General features: G+C 38.5%; 1 protein-coding gene across 3 annotated transcripts in view; it reads left to right on the top strand.

Annotated features, from left to right (window-relative positions):
• NBAS (NBAS subunit of NRZ tethering complex) overlaps positions 1–18,794 on the top strand; it is a 420,713-nt gene that overhangs the window by 129,181 nt on the left and 272,738 nt on the right. For all 3 annotated transcript variants that reach the window (XM_074394213.1, XM_003935214.4, XM_074394217.1), the window contains 4 exons: positions 576–659; positions 3,897–4,050; positions 10,452–10,637; positions 12,124–12,297. In XM_074394213.1, the coding sequence (XP_074250314.1) occupies positions 576–659; positions 3,897–4,050; positions 10,452–10,637; positions 12,124–12,297 (598 nt within the window). The remainder of the gene's footprint in view (positions 1–575; positions 660–3,896; positions 4,051–10,451; positions 10,638–12,123; positions 12,298–18,794) is intronic.

Raw genomic sequence — 18,794 nt, 5'->3', positions numbered from 1 at the left:
CTTGCTATTGCCACCTAATATGGTAGCTACTGGCCACATATGGCTATTTACATTTAACTTAATTAAAATTAAATTAAAAATCACTTTTCTAATGTCAGTAGCCATATTTTAAGTGCTTATGACTAGTGAGCATGTACGTATAACTGGTGGTTACTGTGGTGGATAGCACAGTTGCAAAACACTTCTATGATCACAGGAAGTTCTGTTGAACAGCACTGCTCTGGATTGTAAGCTGTTGGGGCAGGAGACCTTTTATGTTGGTTTTAACAACATACAATGGAGGCTCTTGAGAAGTGTCTTACAATATGTGAGTGAAAACTTACCCATACCATCCTTTAATTACTTGCCAAATTTTTTGTTTGTAATTTTTCTTTTTGAGCCATTTTTCATTCAGCAATATGGTATTTCCCATTTAGATAATATATATAACATGTATCCTGTGCCACTTAAAATATTTTAAGGAGAAATCTTAGAGATTACTGTTATAGAGATGCTATTTGCATCATACTCCTTATGTGGCTAAGTCATTGACGTGATGTGTGTTTTAAATGTTTATTTTATTTTTTTAATTTAAGCTTTAATGGTGACTCCCTGATGATCATTCCATGGCATGAACATAAACACCGAGCTAAAGATTGGTGCGAGGAGCTGGCGTGCAGGTCAGTATGAGCCTGCAGGAGGCATCTTTGCTTCTTTGTGGGATGGGTGAATCACGGCCCTGTGAAAGTCGTGTCTGACCAATGATACCTTACTTGATGACACTCTCTGATTTAGAAAGCTTGAGTGAAGTTTTAAAAAACTCCTTTGACTCAGTTACATCAAAATTTTTTAATAGAAAAATTAAATGCTACCAAGGAATTAGGTTAAAAAATGTTGAAATGTTGCTTATTACAACAACTGTTTTCATTTTGTGTTATTCCCTTTCAGTCTTTCACATATAGGGATATTAACATATTTGTTATAGTCGTAATTATGGCATGTATGCAGTTTTGTTTTTGATCAGTTTTAATTTTGATTCTTGTCAGATTTAACTTTTGGAAGCCTCAGAATGTCTTGGCATCCAGTACTGCGGAAGTTGGGGTGGGACTGATAGTTTATATGAGAAACATTGGAATCTCTCTATCCCCACGCCTCAGAGTCTGGCAAATACTCCCTCACTGTCTCTTCTTCCTTTTTTTTTTTTTTTTCATGTGAGACAAGAGTGGTTTTTTTTTTTTTTTTCAACTCATGCATTGAGGCAGAGGGCCTCTAAATTGAGCTAGAAAACTTTCAGATTACTGGATATTAGGCACAGCATAGGATGAAGTGAGTAATTGGCTTGAAAATCGGGGCATTTAGAAAATATATGATCTGAATGTCCAAACTGGTTTCCTTCCCACTCCCTGCTCCTAGATGCAGGCATATTCCACAAGTAGAAGTCTGGAGAGTTGTTTTCTGAAGAAATGAGTAACCAGGCCTTGTCGATAACTGAGATACGGTTCTCAGAGATTAGTGCACCTCAGGGCATAGTGAAGCCAACAAATGAACAGGTGCCGTCACCCCCGCAGAGCTTCCTGGATATCTGAGGTTAGACTCCAGCAGGCAGAAGCAATGAACAAGAAAGGCAAAACATGCAGAAAATGGAACTCAAAGAAAGCGATACCACACAGAAGAGAAAACTTCATAAATTATCAATGATATTACCTAGAGATAAGAGAAGATACTGAATTTGTGAAATATCAGTAGCATTGTATAAAATAGAAACGATTAAGAGAACTTTAGGACATTAAAAATATGATAGTTGGTATATAAAAATCAGGAGAGTTGGAAGATAAAAGCAAGAAATCTTCCTAGAAGTTAGGTTCAAAATACAGAGCTAGAAAATAAGAGAGCAGATACTTAAAAAACAAGTCTGATATTCAAGTTATAGATGAAAGAGATGTCATGGTTAATAGAGGGGAGGAAATTATAAGAAATAATTCAAGTCTGTTACTTTGAATTGAAGATTATGCATCCTCAGATAGAAATGCCTGTTACATTGCAGCTTACCACATGACCTCCCAGAATATTAGGGATACAGTCTTCTGAAGAGAAAGACATGTTACATAAAAGAAATTAGGAATCAGTGTGACCTCAGACACCTCAGCAAAATCACTAGAAACTAGAAAACAATGGAGCAATCCTTTGAAACGTTTGGAGGAGAATGTTTTTTTGCTATAGATTTCTGTATCAGCTAAAATCATTAGTCAGAGATGAAGTTAAACACCTACGGGTTTATAAAATGTACTGTTGCTATTGTAATGTCTGTGGTAATTCGTAGGGTAGAGTTGAAGGGGAGACTGGGGAGAGTGGAAAGCAGGGAGAGAGCTGGGCTAACAGGCCTGTGGCTTTGCAGGTACTCATGCTTGGAGAGAGGAGGATGCTGTAGCAAAGGTGACTGTGAAGGGACAGCCAGTGGGAGGAATGCATCATATTGTGATGGGAGGCTGGCGAGGGGTGAAGTGCATTTCTAGAAGCAGAGCGGTCAGTTCTATCAAAGGATGCTGAGCAGAGAATAAATAGGCAGAACTGAAAGAAGTATCAGAGGAACTCAGTGTCACTGTTGGCTCCTTTTCCTTGCAAAAATAGGCAGATGTAAGAGATGCCAGGAGGAGTGATGTGCTTCGTGTGGCAGGGGTGGGGAAAATCTCTGGAAGAATGTTAACCACACTGGAAGACTAGTTAAGTTAAGGACCATTCCGCATATAGGGAGGTCTTACTGTAGTGCAAGGTATAAGCAGTAGGTTGTCTAACGCATGTGGATAAAATGCCCAAATCTTTACAGGCTGTGTTTCTGCTAATAATTTTAATAAGAATAACAGTAAATAAAATTAAGCACGTCCTTTGTGCCAGGCAGTGCTCTGTTCTTTTGAATTTTCACAACATTCGTGTGTAGTGTTTTTCCCATTTAAATAAATAAAAGGAAAAGGTAGGAATAAAGGAGATCTTAGTCTAGTTTAGTTAAGTGATTTGCAGGTGTCACAACTTTCAGTGATGGAATTGTACGTCTGATTCTATTCTGACTCCAAAGCTTGTTGCCTTACAAGAAGAACCATTGTAATACCAGTCATGTACAACCAGCTTGCTTTAGATGAATGACTGCCCCTAAAGGAACACACCGTTTTTACATATGCCCATCTGAGATTTCTTAGGTTTGTTACTTTCTATTATATCTGTTATTTTTTTGTCCGACATGGAAGGCAATTGGCCATGATCATTCTCATTAAAAACTCATAATCTGCGATCCCCACGAGGTTAGCCCTGTGTACGTTCCTCCAAAATGTGGTTTCCTTTTTTCACACTCAATAGGGAATCAGGTAGTCCTGCTCTTTGCAATGTCAGTATGGCACTACATTGCTGGTACCTAGTAGAGGTATAAGATCAACATAAATAAGGTGTGTTTCCTCGTATTTTTATGAACATTAAAAACAAGATTCCTTAATTCAAATTCAAGTTGCAATCACAGGGGGTGTTTTCCTAAACGAGGCCTGGCTGGCCCGCACAGGTGATTTTGATTGAGTGGGCCTGTGATAGGCACACAGCTATGTATATTTTGTAAAAGCTTCCCTCAGTTATTTTGATTTTGTTAATACTTATTTGATTGATTTGTGGCTTAGTTTTTTTGATGTATTGTGCCTTCTGATTTTTGAAGTCGGGAAAACCAGGGGGAAAATAAATTAAGCATCCAAAAAATGTCTTATTTATCTTGTGAGGATGCATGTGCATGTGATAAGATATGCACACAAACCAGATACATGTATGCTCCCTGTCTCTGTAACCTACTCTCACCTCATTTCTGTCCCTGTCATTCTTTTACAAAATTGCATGTTTTTCCAGCATTCTAGTTGGTTATTAATTGGTCTTTCTGTGCTTCACAGAATGGTTGTTGAGCCGAGTCTCCAGGATGAAAGTGAATTCTTATATGCTGCACAGCCCGAGTTACTAAGGTTCAGGACGACCCAGCTTACGGTGGAGAAGGTTATGGACTGGTATCAGACCAGAGCAGAGGAAATAGAGCATTATTCCCTGCAGGTGAGGGACATGGCGCTGCTGCTCGGTAATGCCAGTGAAACTGCCTTGGTTCCTTAGGATTCAGTACATGGAGTGCGAGCTGACAGCAGTGCCAGGAATCATGTACATAATTTGCAAGAGATGAATTGAATATGTATTTCTTTTGTTATCCTATGCATTAGAAGGTTTTGTGGCTTTTGTTTTGGATTTTTACAGAGCAGATGGATACAAGAAACGTTAAAACCTAAGTTCCAAAATACGGTACATACTGTCTCTTGTTTTCTATATATTTTGCGTACGCTTAACACCATATAATTTAAAAGATTGTATCTATGTACAAATGCTTGGTTAATCTGCTGTTGTATTGCAGTAATGCAGTTGATTTCAGGAACTCCGTTTGAAGTTGTTTCTAATGTTTTAAGTCCATGCCTAATTACTCTCAGTTCTTAGATACCGTTACAGAGATGCCTAACAACTGCATCAGAGAAGGATCTGGAAAATAGAGACAAGGATTATACTGAACCTGAGGGTATCTGAATACTAGTCTTGCCTCTTCAGCTAACAGACTTTGTGATTTGGACCTATTGCCTCCCTTTTCTGTACCTTGGTTTTCTCGTGGGGTTGGTTCTAGCCAGCAGACAGTGATTTCTTTCTTCCACATTCAGTCTTGACTTTGTACTGCCTGTCCTATGATCAGCCTCTGATTTGACAGGAAGGGTGAATCCAGGGGGTCTGGTGAGCAGCAGTACCATGGGAGATAATATATTCCCCCTTGTTTAAATTTCTACTTAGTTGAGCTTCAAGTCAATGACAAGTTTTAAAAAAATTTTAAAAATAAAATAAATTTCTGCTTAGTATATCTAGCATGGCCCTTGTGTTTCCATGTGATAGACTTCTTGAATTTCTGCTTAGCCTAATTCCTGTTTATAATATTCATAGCATTGAAGATAAATTATTTGCTGAGCTGTTGGGAATATTCTAGACTAAACTCTGGGTGACGGCCAAGAACATTTGTGATTGACTTTCTAAGTTTATGAAGATTCACTTTTGAAAATGTATAGAATCTTAAGATAATACAGTGAAATGAATCTTTGGAAATAAGCTAGTTCAATTAGTTTAATCCTGCTTTTTATAAATAAACTATCTATTCACAGAAAGGAGAGTGAATGTCTTGCACAGGGACACAGCAGCAGAGCCAGACAAAATCTGAGTTCCTGTATAATCTTTTTTTTTTTTTTTTTTTGAGACGGAGTTTCGCTCTTGTTGCCCAGGCTGGAGTGCAATGGCACGATCTCGGCTCACCGCAACCTCCACCTCCTGGGCTCAGGCAATTCTCCTGCCTCAGCCTCCTGAGTAGCTGGGATTACAGGCACACGCCACCATGCCCAGCTAATTTTTAGTATTTTTAGTAGAGACGGGGTTTCACCATGTTGACCAGGATGGTCTCGATCTTTTGACCTCGTGATCCACCCGCCTCGGCCTCCCAAAGCACTGGGATTACAGGCTTGAGCCACCGCGCCTGGCCGTATAATCTTTTTAATAGAATCTGTATAAAAATCATCAACTACTTGTAGGTTGTTGTAACAGCACCTGGACATTTTTTAAGACTCCAGTGGCACCATATGATTTATAGGAGTTTGGCACATAGATGTATTTTACTACTATCTCAGACTAACAAGAAAAGTGATTTTGTTAGATAGACAAGTTTTGTTTGAGCACTTTGTAGTTTCTTAATTTAACTTCTAGTTAAAGCTCTTTGAGAATAAGGGCAAAAGTGTGTCTTTGTTTGTGTGTATATTTATATATACATTATAAAAACTCATTTCTAGGTGGTTCTGTCAGTTGAGCTAGGAATGTGAATTAAAATATTTCTCTTGTCAATAAAAAGTGCTAGGTAACCAGTATCATGAATTTTAAAAGATCAGTAATAATTCATCAATTTTTGGTGTTTAAATATTTTGTAACCCAAATTTCAAACATTATTCAGTTTTTAGAAAAATTAGTAACAGAAAAAGTACCACAATGGAATGCAAAATAAGTTTCTTTTTTTTAACAATTAACTATTTTGTTATTTATTTATAGACTTTATATTTTAGAGGAGTTTCAGGTTGGCAGAAAAATTGAATAGACAGTGGAGTTTGCATGAGTCCCCCTTCCCCACATTGCTCCTCCCACCCAAGTTATTAGTAACATTCTGCATTTGAACAATACATTTGTTAGTATTGAAGAACCAAGATGTCCTTTAGTAGGTGAACAGATTAACTGTGGTACATCCACAATGGAATATTTGCTCAGCTCTAAAAAGAAATGAACTATCAGACCATGGAAGACATGGAGGAACTGGAAATGCCTATTACTTAGTGAAGGAAGCGTATCTGGAAAGGCTGCACACTGTGTGATTCCAGCCATGTGACTTTCTGGGAAAGCCACTGCTATGGAGTTAGTGAAAAGGGGCTAAGGGGGATGGAGGAATGAACAGACAGAGCAAAGAGGATTTTTAGGGCTTGAAACTATTTTTTAGGAGATACCATAATGGTGGATATGTGTCATTATGCAGTTGTCAAAACCCATGGCCTGTACAGCACTAAAAGTGAACCTGAATGTAAACTGTGATGATGACGTGTTAGGGCAGGTTCACAGACTCTGGTGGGGGATGTTGATAGTGGGAGAGGTTGTGTGGCTGGAGGGTGGGACAGGAGGTGTATGAAAATTGTACTTTTTCCTCAATTTTGTGGCAAACCTGAAACTGCTTTCAAAAATAAAGGCCATGAAAGGAAAAACCTACAGAGCTTTCTGAAACTTAAATTTGTAAATAATCTAGCAATAATGCCTAGACATCTTAAATTATCTTTTTTAGTAATTAGGGAAAATTATAAAGAAAGAAAGGTGATTTTGGAGTACTTTAGTTAGCTTGTATTCTTTCTTTCATTCTTTCATTATTTTAAAACACTTAGAGGTTTTTTTTTTCTTTTTCTTCATGTTAGGTATCGATGTTTCATGTGGCTTATCCTGTGATCATTGATAGCTGACATAGTTTTATCTTTTTCATTTTTAGAAATTTAATTGATGTGGGACTTTGTTTGACTTAGTGCTTTTAGCAAAACTTGTTTGTTGATTTAGGAAAATGTTTATTGTGGTGAATTTTATCTGGCGAGGGCTTAGGGTATATGATGTAATTCTGTAAGTTGCATTAGAGCGTGCTTTCAGTTAAAGTGTCAGTAATTTGATTTTGAAACATTTATACTTCAGTAAGTATTTGGGAAGGCAACTGATTGGAAGTTGATATTAAAAATACTAGTTTAGATCACAGAATTGGCGACTATGTTACCAATTGCTGATGTAGTATATTTTCAGACTGTCATTTGCTCAAAGTTGTGCTCTATGCATCAGGTTTCCTGAATGCTTTCTGAGAATTCATTTGAGATAGACGTTTTTTTTTTTTTCTTCAAAACTTGCTATAAAGGTAGATGTATTCTTTCACACTTAAACTTTGTTTTTATTACTAGGCAGTAAGCTAAAAAAAACATGTGTCTGTTGAAGCTGTTGAAGTACTGCGAGAGCCCCCATGGTTTGCCTCATATGACATCTCCTCTACTATCCCCGCCTTGTATTTATTTGCACCACTCTTTCCAACTGAAAATGTATTTCTTGTTTTTTCACTTCATCTTCACTTGTCTGTCCCAATGTCTTTGAAGGGCTGTGAGTGGACCTTTATTGTGGCCTGGCATTTTTTCTTGGTATTACATTGCTGCCCCCTCTTCCCCTTCTCCATTCCTTAAACTTCACCCCTTCCCTTTTCATTCTCAGAACATGAATTGGCTTTGGATTTTATTTGAAAGTTTCAGAACTCCCTTTATTTGCACTTACTCCTTCCAGCTCTTCCCGAGGAACAGGGCGCTCCTCTTTTGGTCAGAGCCACTTTCTTTCCCTACCTCACTCTAGATTCCACAGTCCCACCTGCTTAGGGTGGCTTTCTCAGCAGTCCTTTTCTCTAGCTTGTCTTTAACCTCTCCTTCTTTACTGTGTCTGCTCTCTCTGCCCCTCCCCTTTTTGTGAGCATAAAATTCATATCCCTTGTATTTTATAAATAAAAAACTAGAGCCATATTCTCCTTGGCTGCTGCTGCCTTTTTTTTTTTTTTTAAGCCTTTTATTTCTATCACAGTTCAGCTCAGAAATAGCCACTCTGCTCTTTGTTCACTCCTCATTTCCCCAGAGCCCAGCAACTCCCACCACCCGGAGACTGCACTCAGTAAGGCGGACAGTCCCCTTCACTCTACCTCTTAGTGTCGCGTTCCCTGCATTTGTTGCTTAGCATCATTGTTTTTTGACACCATTCACTGCTTCTTTCTTGTGATTCTTCAGCTTCTGGGATATAATTTAAGTTGTTTATTGTCATTGTCTTAGCCATTTATCGTAGTCTCCTCCTAGAGCTCATATTCTTTGGCCTGTCCCTTTACTGTTGCTGTCGCTCAGTGTGCTAATGTTATTACTAGAGGAGAGTCTGCAACTGTGAACCATTTAGATCCTTCTCCCCAAATACTTCCGTGATATGCGTGCTGACAATTCTCGAATATCACTGTCAACCAAGAACATGTACTGTGGCACAGATTTTGTTTTCTTTTTCTTGGACCTACTGTTGAGCATCTGTATCAAGATGTTTCCTAGGCACCTCAGAAGCAACACGATCAATAAAGAATTAAAAGCCAGACATGGTGGCACGCGCCTTTAGTCCCACCTACTCTGTTGCTGAGGTGGGAAGATCACTAGAGCCCAGGAGTTCAAGGCTACATGTAATGTACTATGACTGCACCTGTTAATAGCCCACTACACTCCAAGCTGGGCAATATAGCAAGACCTTGCCTCTAACACACACACACACACACACACACACAGACATACACAGACACACACACACACACACCCCTCTTGTATATTAGATGATAAATTGTTCTAGACTCCTCTTTACTCACATTCCTCCTCTGTTCTGACCAAATTTCACAAATTGTCTCTCCTTAATTATCTGTTACGTTCTTTCTCCTGTATGCCTTCAGGAATGCTGTCATAGTTTAGCTCCTTGTTGTTTTTGCCTAGTACATTAGAAGTATGCAACAAGTATTTACTCTCTGTGAATGAATGTGTGAACTGATCAGTGAATGAATGGGGAATCAATGTATTTCTGTCATAATTCTTCTAATACTGGTAACTATAATTCTTCTGACCAGTCCTGTCTATCTTCAGTCCGTTTCCAGTTCATCAGATACATTTCATTCATTAGTCAGTAAATACTTAGTGTTCTTTCCAAATTAGATCTATTCATGACATGTCTCACTCAAAAATCCTCTGCCTTCCTGATCAGCTGCATGTTCCTTAGCTTGACAATGTTCATAACTCGCCTGTCCCCGCTGCTCTCTAGCCGTCCTTCTCATTGCTTCCCTTCACACCTTTTCAGTCACGTGTAATTGTACTTTCACAACTCTCCATGCATCTCTGCATTCCATGCTGCTCTCCTTCTCATAATCTTCCTTCCTCACCTGACGAATACCCCTTGATTCTTTAAAGACCATGCTAAGTGTTCCCTCCTCTGGGACTCTCTCAGGCTGGCTGAGTGCTCCCTTCTGTGGGATCCCCATCATTCACAGCGCTTACCACACTCTGCTTCAGTCATTGTGGTTGTTTTCTCCTACAAGGCTGAGAGATCTTTGAAGGAAGAGACCTCATCTTACTCAGTTCTGCATTCCTAACACAGATAGTGAATGGAGCTTAGCTCATAGTAGGTCCTCATAAATAATTGTCCAGGAATAGGAGAGTAAGAAGTAGTGTGAGAGATAATGGCTTTAGGCTACTTTATATTATTTCTCCATCAGTCGGAGAACATACCGGTTCATAAACTTGACCAGAAATACGAAAGTAAAACTTTCAAAACGAACATTCATTTGAAAGCAGAGTGTTAATAGTAAAAATAAGATTAACAGAACAGAAATACGAAAGTAAAACTTTCAAAACAAACATTCATTTGAAAGCAGAGTGGTAATAGTAAAAATAAGATTAACTTGGCATTATCATTAGTAGGTATGTGTTTTTTCTCTGCTTGATATGTTAATGTGAGAATTAAAAAGAGAAATATGTAAAGGTGCGCTGTAAACTGTAATGCTCTACAAATTTTTAAGAGGTTGATTGTCTTTCTCTTATTTTTATGTTCCATATTTCTTGCTGATGGTTTCATTCCTTGGAAACAGTTTGATGCTGAGATATTTGATAAAGGACTCTAATGTTTTTTCAGTAAATAAAATATGCATGTTACTGGTAATGTAGTTTTATAAAAAATGATTGTAAGAATTAGTTTCTGTCCCGGAGGCTTCTACTTTAGAATAGATGAAAATATGTAATACACAGGAACTTACTGTTGCTTTTCAATTTTAGGTGGACTGTGCATTGTCACTAATTCGACTTGGAATGGAGCGGAATGTTCCTGGTTTGCTGGGTATCTGTGATAATTTGGTTACTCTGGAAACACTGGTTTATGAAGCTGGGTGTGACTTAACTCTAACCCTGAAAGAACTCCAGCAGATGAAAGACATTGAAAAACTAAGATTACTGATGAATAGTGTAGGTTTTATTCTAACTTTCTTTTTAAACATTTTAAAGCGTTTTCTGTGCACTTTGACTCATACTGTCTCAAACCAAAGACGAAATGTTCTCCAGACCTGAGGAGTCAGTAAATAAAGAAAAGATGGTTTCTTGACTTTTTTCCACAATAAAATACTATGGATAACGTATTAAACACACATAAAACTATTTTGGTTGTGTTTATATCTTGCTTGCCCTTTACTCAAACCCATCCGTGTAACTTTTTTTCCCCCTCCTAGTTAGGCGTATTTCTAAACTAGTGATTCTAGTAATCCTGTTTCTAACCTTTCACTTTGTTAAAATTCCCAATTAATATATTTCAAGGACTGGGAAAAAAGTATTGGGGTTAAGAGGACTGGGTGGTTGTATGAAGAAAACTTCTTGACTTCAGGGTGAGTGTGTTTAAGAGAATTTTCCCAGTGATTCTTAGATCGTTCTGTGCTGTATCCCCGAGGTTGGGACCTTATTTCTACTCCAGCCACTGAGTCAAGAGGCAAGAAAATGCTGCTGCGGAGGTGGTAGCTGCCAGTGCTCTTTCGAGTCTTTTGCTCATTGGCAGCTTAGGTTAAATGGGCCAGATGAAGGCACTGAGTCACAACTGTGTGATGGGCTCTTTTTCCTCCCTGGACTTTTCTTCTCTCCTTCCCTTCCACATTTTCCACTGTCTTATATTTATATTCCTTTTGTCTCTCCCTCTGTCCTTAACTTCCCTTCATCTCATTAATTTCTTTGCCTGATAATCTACCTAATTGATTTGTGTTACATATTGACTCCTTTTAAGAGCTTTAGGTGTATCTCTTGGGGTGTAATTAAGAGAAACAACTGTGTAATTTTAGGGATAATGGGTAAAACTATCTCTGTCGTTTGGAATTTTGTAAAGGTGGTTGTAAAGGGGCAAAACAAAGAGGAAGAGGAAAAAGAAGGGAGAGGTTCTTGACATTTGTAGATGAGGCCCTGTTTTCTAGTGGGCCTTGTTTTATAACCTGTGCTTATTTGTGTATCTCTGTCTTTCTAGGTTTTTGTTTCACTCTTTGTTGGTCTAAGGACTCTTTCTCTGTCTGTCTCTGCCTCTTTTTATACTGTCTGTCTGTCTCTCTCTCTTTTTGGGTATACCCTCTCTTTGCCCTGGAAGACCTCATGACTGAGTTGTAGTAGCAGCCTGTTGGTTTTCTAGAGCTGAGCTTAGGCTCCTTGGGACGCCACATTGCTTACGATGTAAATAGATGAGCCGCAGTGATATTGTTGCTGTCAGCTCTACTAGCCCCAGTAATAGGTGATTCATTTTCCTGCTACCTGTCAATTCACATGTGAGTGGTGAACCGGATGGTGTGTTTCAGAGTGTTGGGTTTGCACTATTTAACATCTGTCTGAGGACCTGTAAGCTTTAGAACTTGCTGTCTGATATAATAAGGCAATTAGTTTAACTTCATTCTTGTTTGTCTGTTTTGCTTGATTGTACTTTCAGTGTTCTGAGGACAAATATGTCACAAGTGCCTACCAGTGGATGGTTCCCTTTCTTCATCGTTGTGAGAAACAGTCGCCTGGTGTGGCCAATGAGCTATTAAAGGAATATTTAGTAACTTTAGCTAAAGGGGACTTAAAATTTCCCCTGAAGATTTTTCAGCATTCCAAACCAGATGTAAGTAGAAACTAACTTCTTAAAATTCTGTGCACCTTTTCCCCTAGAGTATTGGATTTTATTTATACAATTTTTATAGTAGGCTTTGCAGATAATTTCCTTTTAAACAGAAAGACAAGTGATTGTCATTTTATTGTTTAAAAAGTTTTAACAGCATAGTCCAAGTTTTTTGAAAGTTTATAAAGTTATGTTTACTTTGATTGATTTCATTTCAAAGTTTGTTTGCTATCTACTGTATTTGGGAAGCTGGCAATACTAAGAAAACTAATAGTTGGCATGTATTGAATTCTTCTGTACATGACTTTCCCAGTGTTAAGTCATTTAATCTTTATAACAATCCTATGGCATAGACAGTTTTATTATCTTAATATTCCAAGAAATGAAAATTGTGATATAAAGTGAGTAGGGTAATTGCCCAGAGTTACATGGTAAGTAGAGAAACTAGGATTTAAACATAGTATTCTAATTCCACGACTATGTCCATAACCACTACACTTCTTCCTGTCACAAACAGGAAAAGGGAAGGTTTCTGCCCTCGAGGACCTTCACAGTATTTATGCAAATCCTTAAGTTCTCATAAAACATCTTGTAATTATTCTGAATAATTCTTATATTTGCTTGCAGCTACCATATGTATAGCTTTGTATTTCTAAGGGTACAAATATTTGTGTTTTCTGGTAGTATAGTCATTTTGTTAAGTGCAGTGTACTTTGGCAATATCAGAAACCTAAAAATTTAATCGTAGGTCAGATACGCAGTTTCCAGAGATAGTGTCTTCCTTTCCATTGGAGGGGAGGGCACACAGGCAAGTTGGCAGGGCCATGGAAGGCGCTGACCTTGCAGTGAGGTTCAGAACAGAAGACTGGGGTTCAAGCAGAAGCCATTTACGGCTCCTCCCAATTATAAATTCTGGTTGAGGCTCTTTCCTTGCACCAGCCTTCATTAGTAATGTCCGGTAAGATACATTGTCATGGACCAGTATAATCAGGATAGAAAGGCAAACATTGCTTAGTTAATCTTAGATATGTTTTGGTTTCTAAAAGGGTGATCTGTCAGAAATATATCTGTTGATTGGCTGTTTAAAATTTTCTATTTTCTCATAAGCAGTTTACTCTTAGTAATTGGATTTTAAGTTTGGGGTGGTGAGATCAGGGTGGGTTGCTTATGGCAGCAGAATACTTTGTGAGAAGCAAGATGGATTGAATATGAATGTTTTATCAGGAAGAAAGAAGTGATTTTAAATTCTTTCCAGTAATCTTGTATGTTATGCTTCTGTAAATCCTTTGTATATAGTCAGCTTTTTGTTGTTTTTGCTTGGCAATTTAGCATGTGCCTTTTGAATAAAACATAGAGCCATTTGCCTTTGTTGAAATATGTGAGTATCGAAGCAGAGAACAGTTATGTTGTTGGGCTCTCCCTTTCCAACCCAACTTCTGTGTTTCTCTCAGTGTTGTCTTCCTGCAACATACATGTGATCATGTCATGATCTGTGGAAAGTTTTCAGTGTCTGACTATTGCTGACAGGTAAATGTTGGGCTCTCTAGAGTGGCTTGGAAGGTTCTTTGCTTTCTGCTTCCTGTCTAGCTCTTTAGCTTTATTTCCCTCCATACATGCACTAGGATATTAACATAGAACTTTTTTTTTTTTTCTTTTTTCCTTTTTTTTTTTGAGACGGAGTCTCCCTCTGTCACCCAGGCTGGAGTGCAGTGGTACAATCTCGGCTCACTGCAAGCTCCGGCTCCTGGGTTCAAGTGATTGTCCTGCCTCAGCCTCCTGAGTAACTGGAGTTACAGGTGCACCCCACCGTGCCTGGCTAATTTTTGTACCTTTAGTAGAGGTGGGGTTTTACCATGTTGGTCAGGCTGGTCTTGAAATCCTGACCTTGTGATCTGCTCACTTCGGCCTCACAAAGTGCTGGGATTACAGGCGTGAGCCACTGTGCCCTGCCACATGGAACTTCTTAACTCCTCCCCTGGCTGGTTCACTCATGACCCTCCGTGTGTTATGGATTATTTCCTTTGTTTGGAATAGTGATTCCCTTTCCTTCACTTAGCAAATACCTGCCTATCCTTCAAGGTCCTGCTCAGATTCTCTCTGCTGTGAAACCTTCTGTGATTTCTCTGTCTTCGCACTCCGTCTCTGTTATAGCTCTTATCATACTACGCTGTATTTATTTGTTTACATGTTTGGCTCTCTCTCCCTTTGCTTTCTGTATATATCTTCTAGATCTTATTTGTTTCCTTATTACCGGGGAATTGCATAGTGTCTAGTAGAGAGAAAATGTCAGCAGATTTTGGCAGGACAACTGAATAAATAAATGAATGATTGAAACTAGTGTCAATATAAAAATATAGCAAGACAAATCTCTAAGTGAAAATACTTTATTTGGAAACAGGATTTGAGAAGTAGGACTGCAATTCAAGACATAAATACACACCAGAGTGGCTTCCAATATGTCTGGAGAACAAAGGAGTAGGTTAGGATGTACTGGAGAAAGAGGAGGTTATGCAAGTTGTTTTGAAAAGAAATCTGATTGGTGCTGGCAGTGTCTTACAAGAGCTGGTGAATGCTTATTGGCAAGTAAGATAGGCCTTTGTAATCTTGGAGTTATGGTTAGGCTCATGTACTCTTGGATTGGGTTTGAGAGAGTTTTCGAGATAGGCAAGTGTTCATGTAGAAGTAATTAGCTGTCCTTGTGTGATTCATGCAGTCAACTGTAGTTTGGAAAACTTTTTTGTGGGAGTTCCTGTTATACAAATTGTGTGTAAGAGGCCTCCCTTCATGGCTCTCCCCAGCTCCATTTGCCAGGGTTTGACACAGTGACCTCTGTTTTCAATCTCACAAATTTCACACTGGATTTTATTATGATGCTTTATATCACTTGATTACATTTGTTTACTTTATTAAAATTGTGCTAGGAGCCTTGTTTATATTTTACTTGATTATTTACAAAAAGAATGCACCCCAGAGCTGCCAGGAATCACACACAAAGTACTTTCAGTAATGTAATACGTGCAGTTATTTCTGTGTCAGGCAGGGTAGACTAAATATCTTAGTAGCTTACGACTGTGAACATTTATTTCTCACAAGTGTCATGTCAACTGTGGTTGGCCTCCACCGTGTCCCATGTCGTATTCATTTGGGGACTCAGGCAGAAAAAACAGTCTTCTTTTCTGTCTTGTGGCACAGGAAAAAGAACAAAGTAGAACCACACAGTGGCTCTCACAACTTTAGTCTAAAAGTGGCTTGGGTTACTTCTTTACATTTCACAGGTCAAAGAAAGTCTTGTGGGCAAGCTTGATGTTAATGGGGCAGGGAAGAATAATCCTCTCAAAGGAAGAGAGGAGTGAATACTTGGGAATGATAATGAAGCTGACCAGAATCATAATGATAAAGAAATGGATCTTGAAATCTATCCCAGTGCTACCACTACACTTAGCTGCCAAATTTGTCTTTGAAACCATCTCATGTGCTTCAAAACTTCCTCTTTTTAAAAATAGCTTAAAGCGCCCATTTCTGATTGTAAGCCATTACTCTTTGCTTGGATTCCTCCTTGGAAAGTGAAACCTGGGAAGAAATGTGGGCTAGTCCTACGTAGGGGTAACCGGGAAACAAAATCTTACACCTTGTCATTGTTCTCTGAGTTCTAAACTAGTAATTTTTGAGTATATCTGTGCCTCAGAACCATGCGCATTTTTTCTTAGTTTTCTATGTTCAATCCGGATATAATGGATTAGAATTTAGTGGAAGCATCCTAGAGTATGCGTTTGACAATTTGTTCAGTGATTTTGATGGAAAACTGGGAAGAAATGCTTTAAATATCCACTCTTAACAAATAGGAGTTCAGAGTTTACTAGCTATCACAGCTTTATTAGGTGCCATCTTTTTAGTTCATTGCTGATTACATATGTCAGCGAGCAATTTTAGTTTTAAAATGACCTTTTCTAATTGAATGCTTACTGCAGAATATTTAGAAAACTCAAAAAACAGATGAATATAAATTTTTGTAGCTGGCAGTGTCATGGACTAGAAATTCTAAAAATCTCACCACTAAATTATTTAGAAGTACTCATCAAAATATTAATTTAAAAAAATCTATTTACCTGCATAGCTGAACTTTTAGAAGGGAAATTTCAACCATCCAAAAGTGAAGAGAGAGGTGGAAGTCAGAGAAAGACTCATGAGAAGGAGAGTGGCTACTTGGGTTGGGGATTGTGGTTGTGAAAACCTATAGAGGAGTGAATTTTAATACCTGTCTTGCGATAGAAGGTGGAGTCTTTAAAATTCTGAGTTAGAAGTCAGACTTCTGGTAGGTCATGAGTAACCTGGTCAGCTGACCCTGGAGCCAATTTACGGTGCTTGTCTCGGCTTCAGAGTCACCACAGCCATGGCCAAGTCAGTTCGCCAGTAGCTGCTGCAGGCTCAGAAGCAGGCCACTGAGAAGGAATACCAAGCAAAAGAACAGGAGGAGGAAGCTGGCCAGTGCTGTAGCTCAGACTGAAATTGAACAGTACCACCCACAGAGGGAGAAAGCGTTCAAGGTCAAGGAAGCTGCAGCACTGGGAACCCCCATGAGAAGATGACTGTCTTCCAGATCTACTTCCAGTGGAACTGGGATGAAGTCTTGGACAAAGTTTGTGATATTGGCTAGAAATCCATGGAAACTTCCAGAAGAAAGGAGCACCTGTTCCATGGACTGGCATTTTAGATGCTCTCATGGATTATGGAGCTTTGGCAAAGCTCAAGTTATGTTCCTATGAAAAGGCATTAAATCATTTCTGTATATCGTAGTAGGTCTTTTAATTTTTTTTTTTTTTTAAACGGAGTTTCGCTCTTGTTACCCAGGCTGGAGTGCAATGGCGCGATCTCGGCTCACCGCAACCTCCGCTTCCTGGGTTCAGACAATTCTCCTGCCTCAGCCTCCTGAGTAGCTGGGATTACAGGCACGCACCACCATACCCAGCTAATTTTTTGTATTTTTAGTAGAGACGGGGTTTCACCGTGTTGACCAGGATGGTCTCAATCTCTTGACCTCGTGATCCACCTGCCTCGGCCTCCCAAAGCGCTGGGATTACAGGCTTGAGCCACCGCGCCCGGCCTAATTTTTTGAGAGTAGCAAATCTAGCTTCTTTGTACAGACTTAAAACTTACCCAAAGATTTTATCTTTTTCCCTCATATTTCTTAGAAATTTAATGAGCATATGTTGTCTGTTTTCCTATGCCTTTTAGCTCATGTACACATATATCAGTGTTGACTTTTTCTTTCTTAGATCTAGTAAAAAAAAAAATCCACTTCTTTGAAGAAAAAAAAGGGATGAAATATATATGTATATTTTGCCCTAATGCTTTCTTGAAGGTCATGAGCTTTATGGAAAAGTAGTAAATAGTTACTTGTAACCTGTGAGAAGCAGCAGCTAGCTTTTAAAGTAGTTTATTCTTGTTCATGGTTAGAATAATGAATACTTGTAAATTATTTGGGCTGCATTTAGTTTCTCTTAATCAAAATTACCAGATGATAGAATTCACAAATTTTCTACATATTATTACTCGGTATACCGATATTCATTTAAAAATAAACACTCTGTTATGCACAAAATAAAAGAAAAAGAAGAAGTGAGACTTCTATATAATGCCAGGGCTCTTTAAAGGATGCACTGTCAATAAAAGTGTAGAGTAGAAAACTGCTTACCCACTGGCACATGAAGGCAGCAGAGGCGTGGCTCTCTGGGCATGTACTCTGGATTCGAGGGGAGTGGGGAATGTGGGGTGCAGGGAGTTTCTTTCTGAGCAGTCAAACAACAAGCTTGCCTGACACGAATTTGTGATTTCAGTTACTACTACTCTGTAACCTGTGATAAAACTGGACATGGGCTGGTGATACCTAGTTTGCTGGGTAGTAGCAAAAGCATAACCTCTCTGAAGGACTCCCTTTAATCCAGAAGATTCTTATAGATAAAACTTTGATGAAGATGAGTTTACAATCCAGATTTATAAAACACAAAAGGAAACTAAACTTTGAGCAAATTCAGTTGCAGGCCTTGCTCCCCTTCCATTCTGGTAATAGATGATTAGATGCAGGCTATAAAATGAATATTTTAAATATGTAGGATATGAGGAAAGAAATGAAGACATGAGATAGGAAGGAGAAAATGTGAAAAAAGAAAAGTAAGATTTGAAAAAGAAGCACATAGAACTTCTAGAGTTGAAGCTGTAGTAATAAAGGCAAAACATTAAATGGATGGATGGATTCAAAAGAATATTGGCTACAATTTAAGAAAGAATTGAACTCTAAAAGATAATCTAAAAAATTTTCTGGATTATTACACATGAAGGTGAAGAAATGAAAAATATACAGGGTTAAGAGACATTGAGGGTCGAAACAGCAGTTTTGACATAAAAGTAATACGCATTCTAGGAAGAGAGACTAGAGATGACAGTACACAGGCAGTATTCAACGTGGGGATTTCCTAAAATCAATGAAAGATACGAGGTGCATT

The sequence above is a fragment of the Saimiri boliviensis genome, chromosome 1 (assembly GCF_048565385.1).
Source record: "Saimiri boliviensis isolate mSaiBol1 chromosome 1, mSaiBol1.pri, whole genome shotgun sequence".
Lineage (NCBI taxonomy): Eukaryota > Metazoa > Chordata > Mammalia > Primates > Cebidae > Saimiri > Saimiri boliviensis.
Note: the sequence above shows the minus strand (reverse complement) of the source record. Positions and strands in the feature narration are given on the sequence as shown.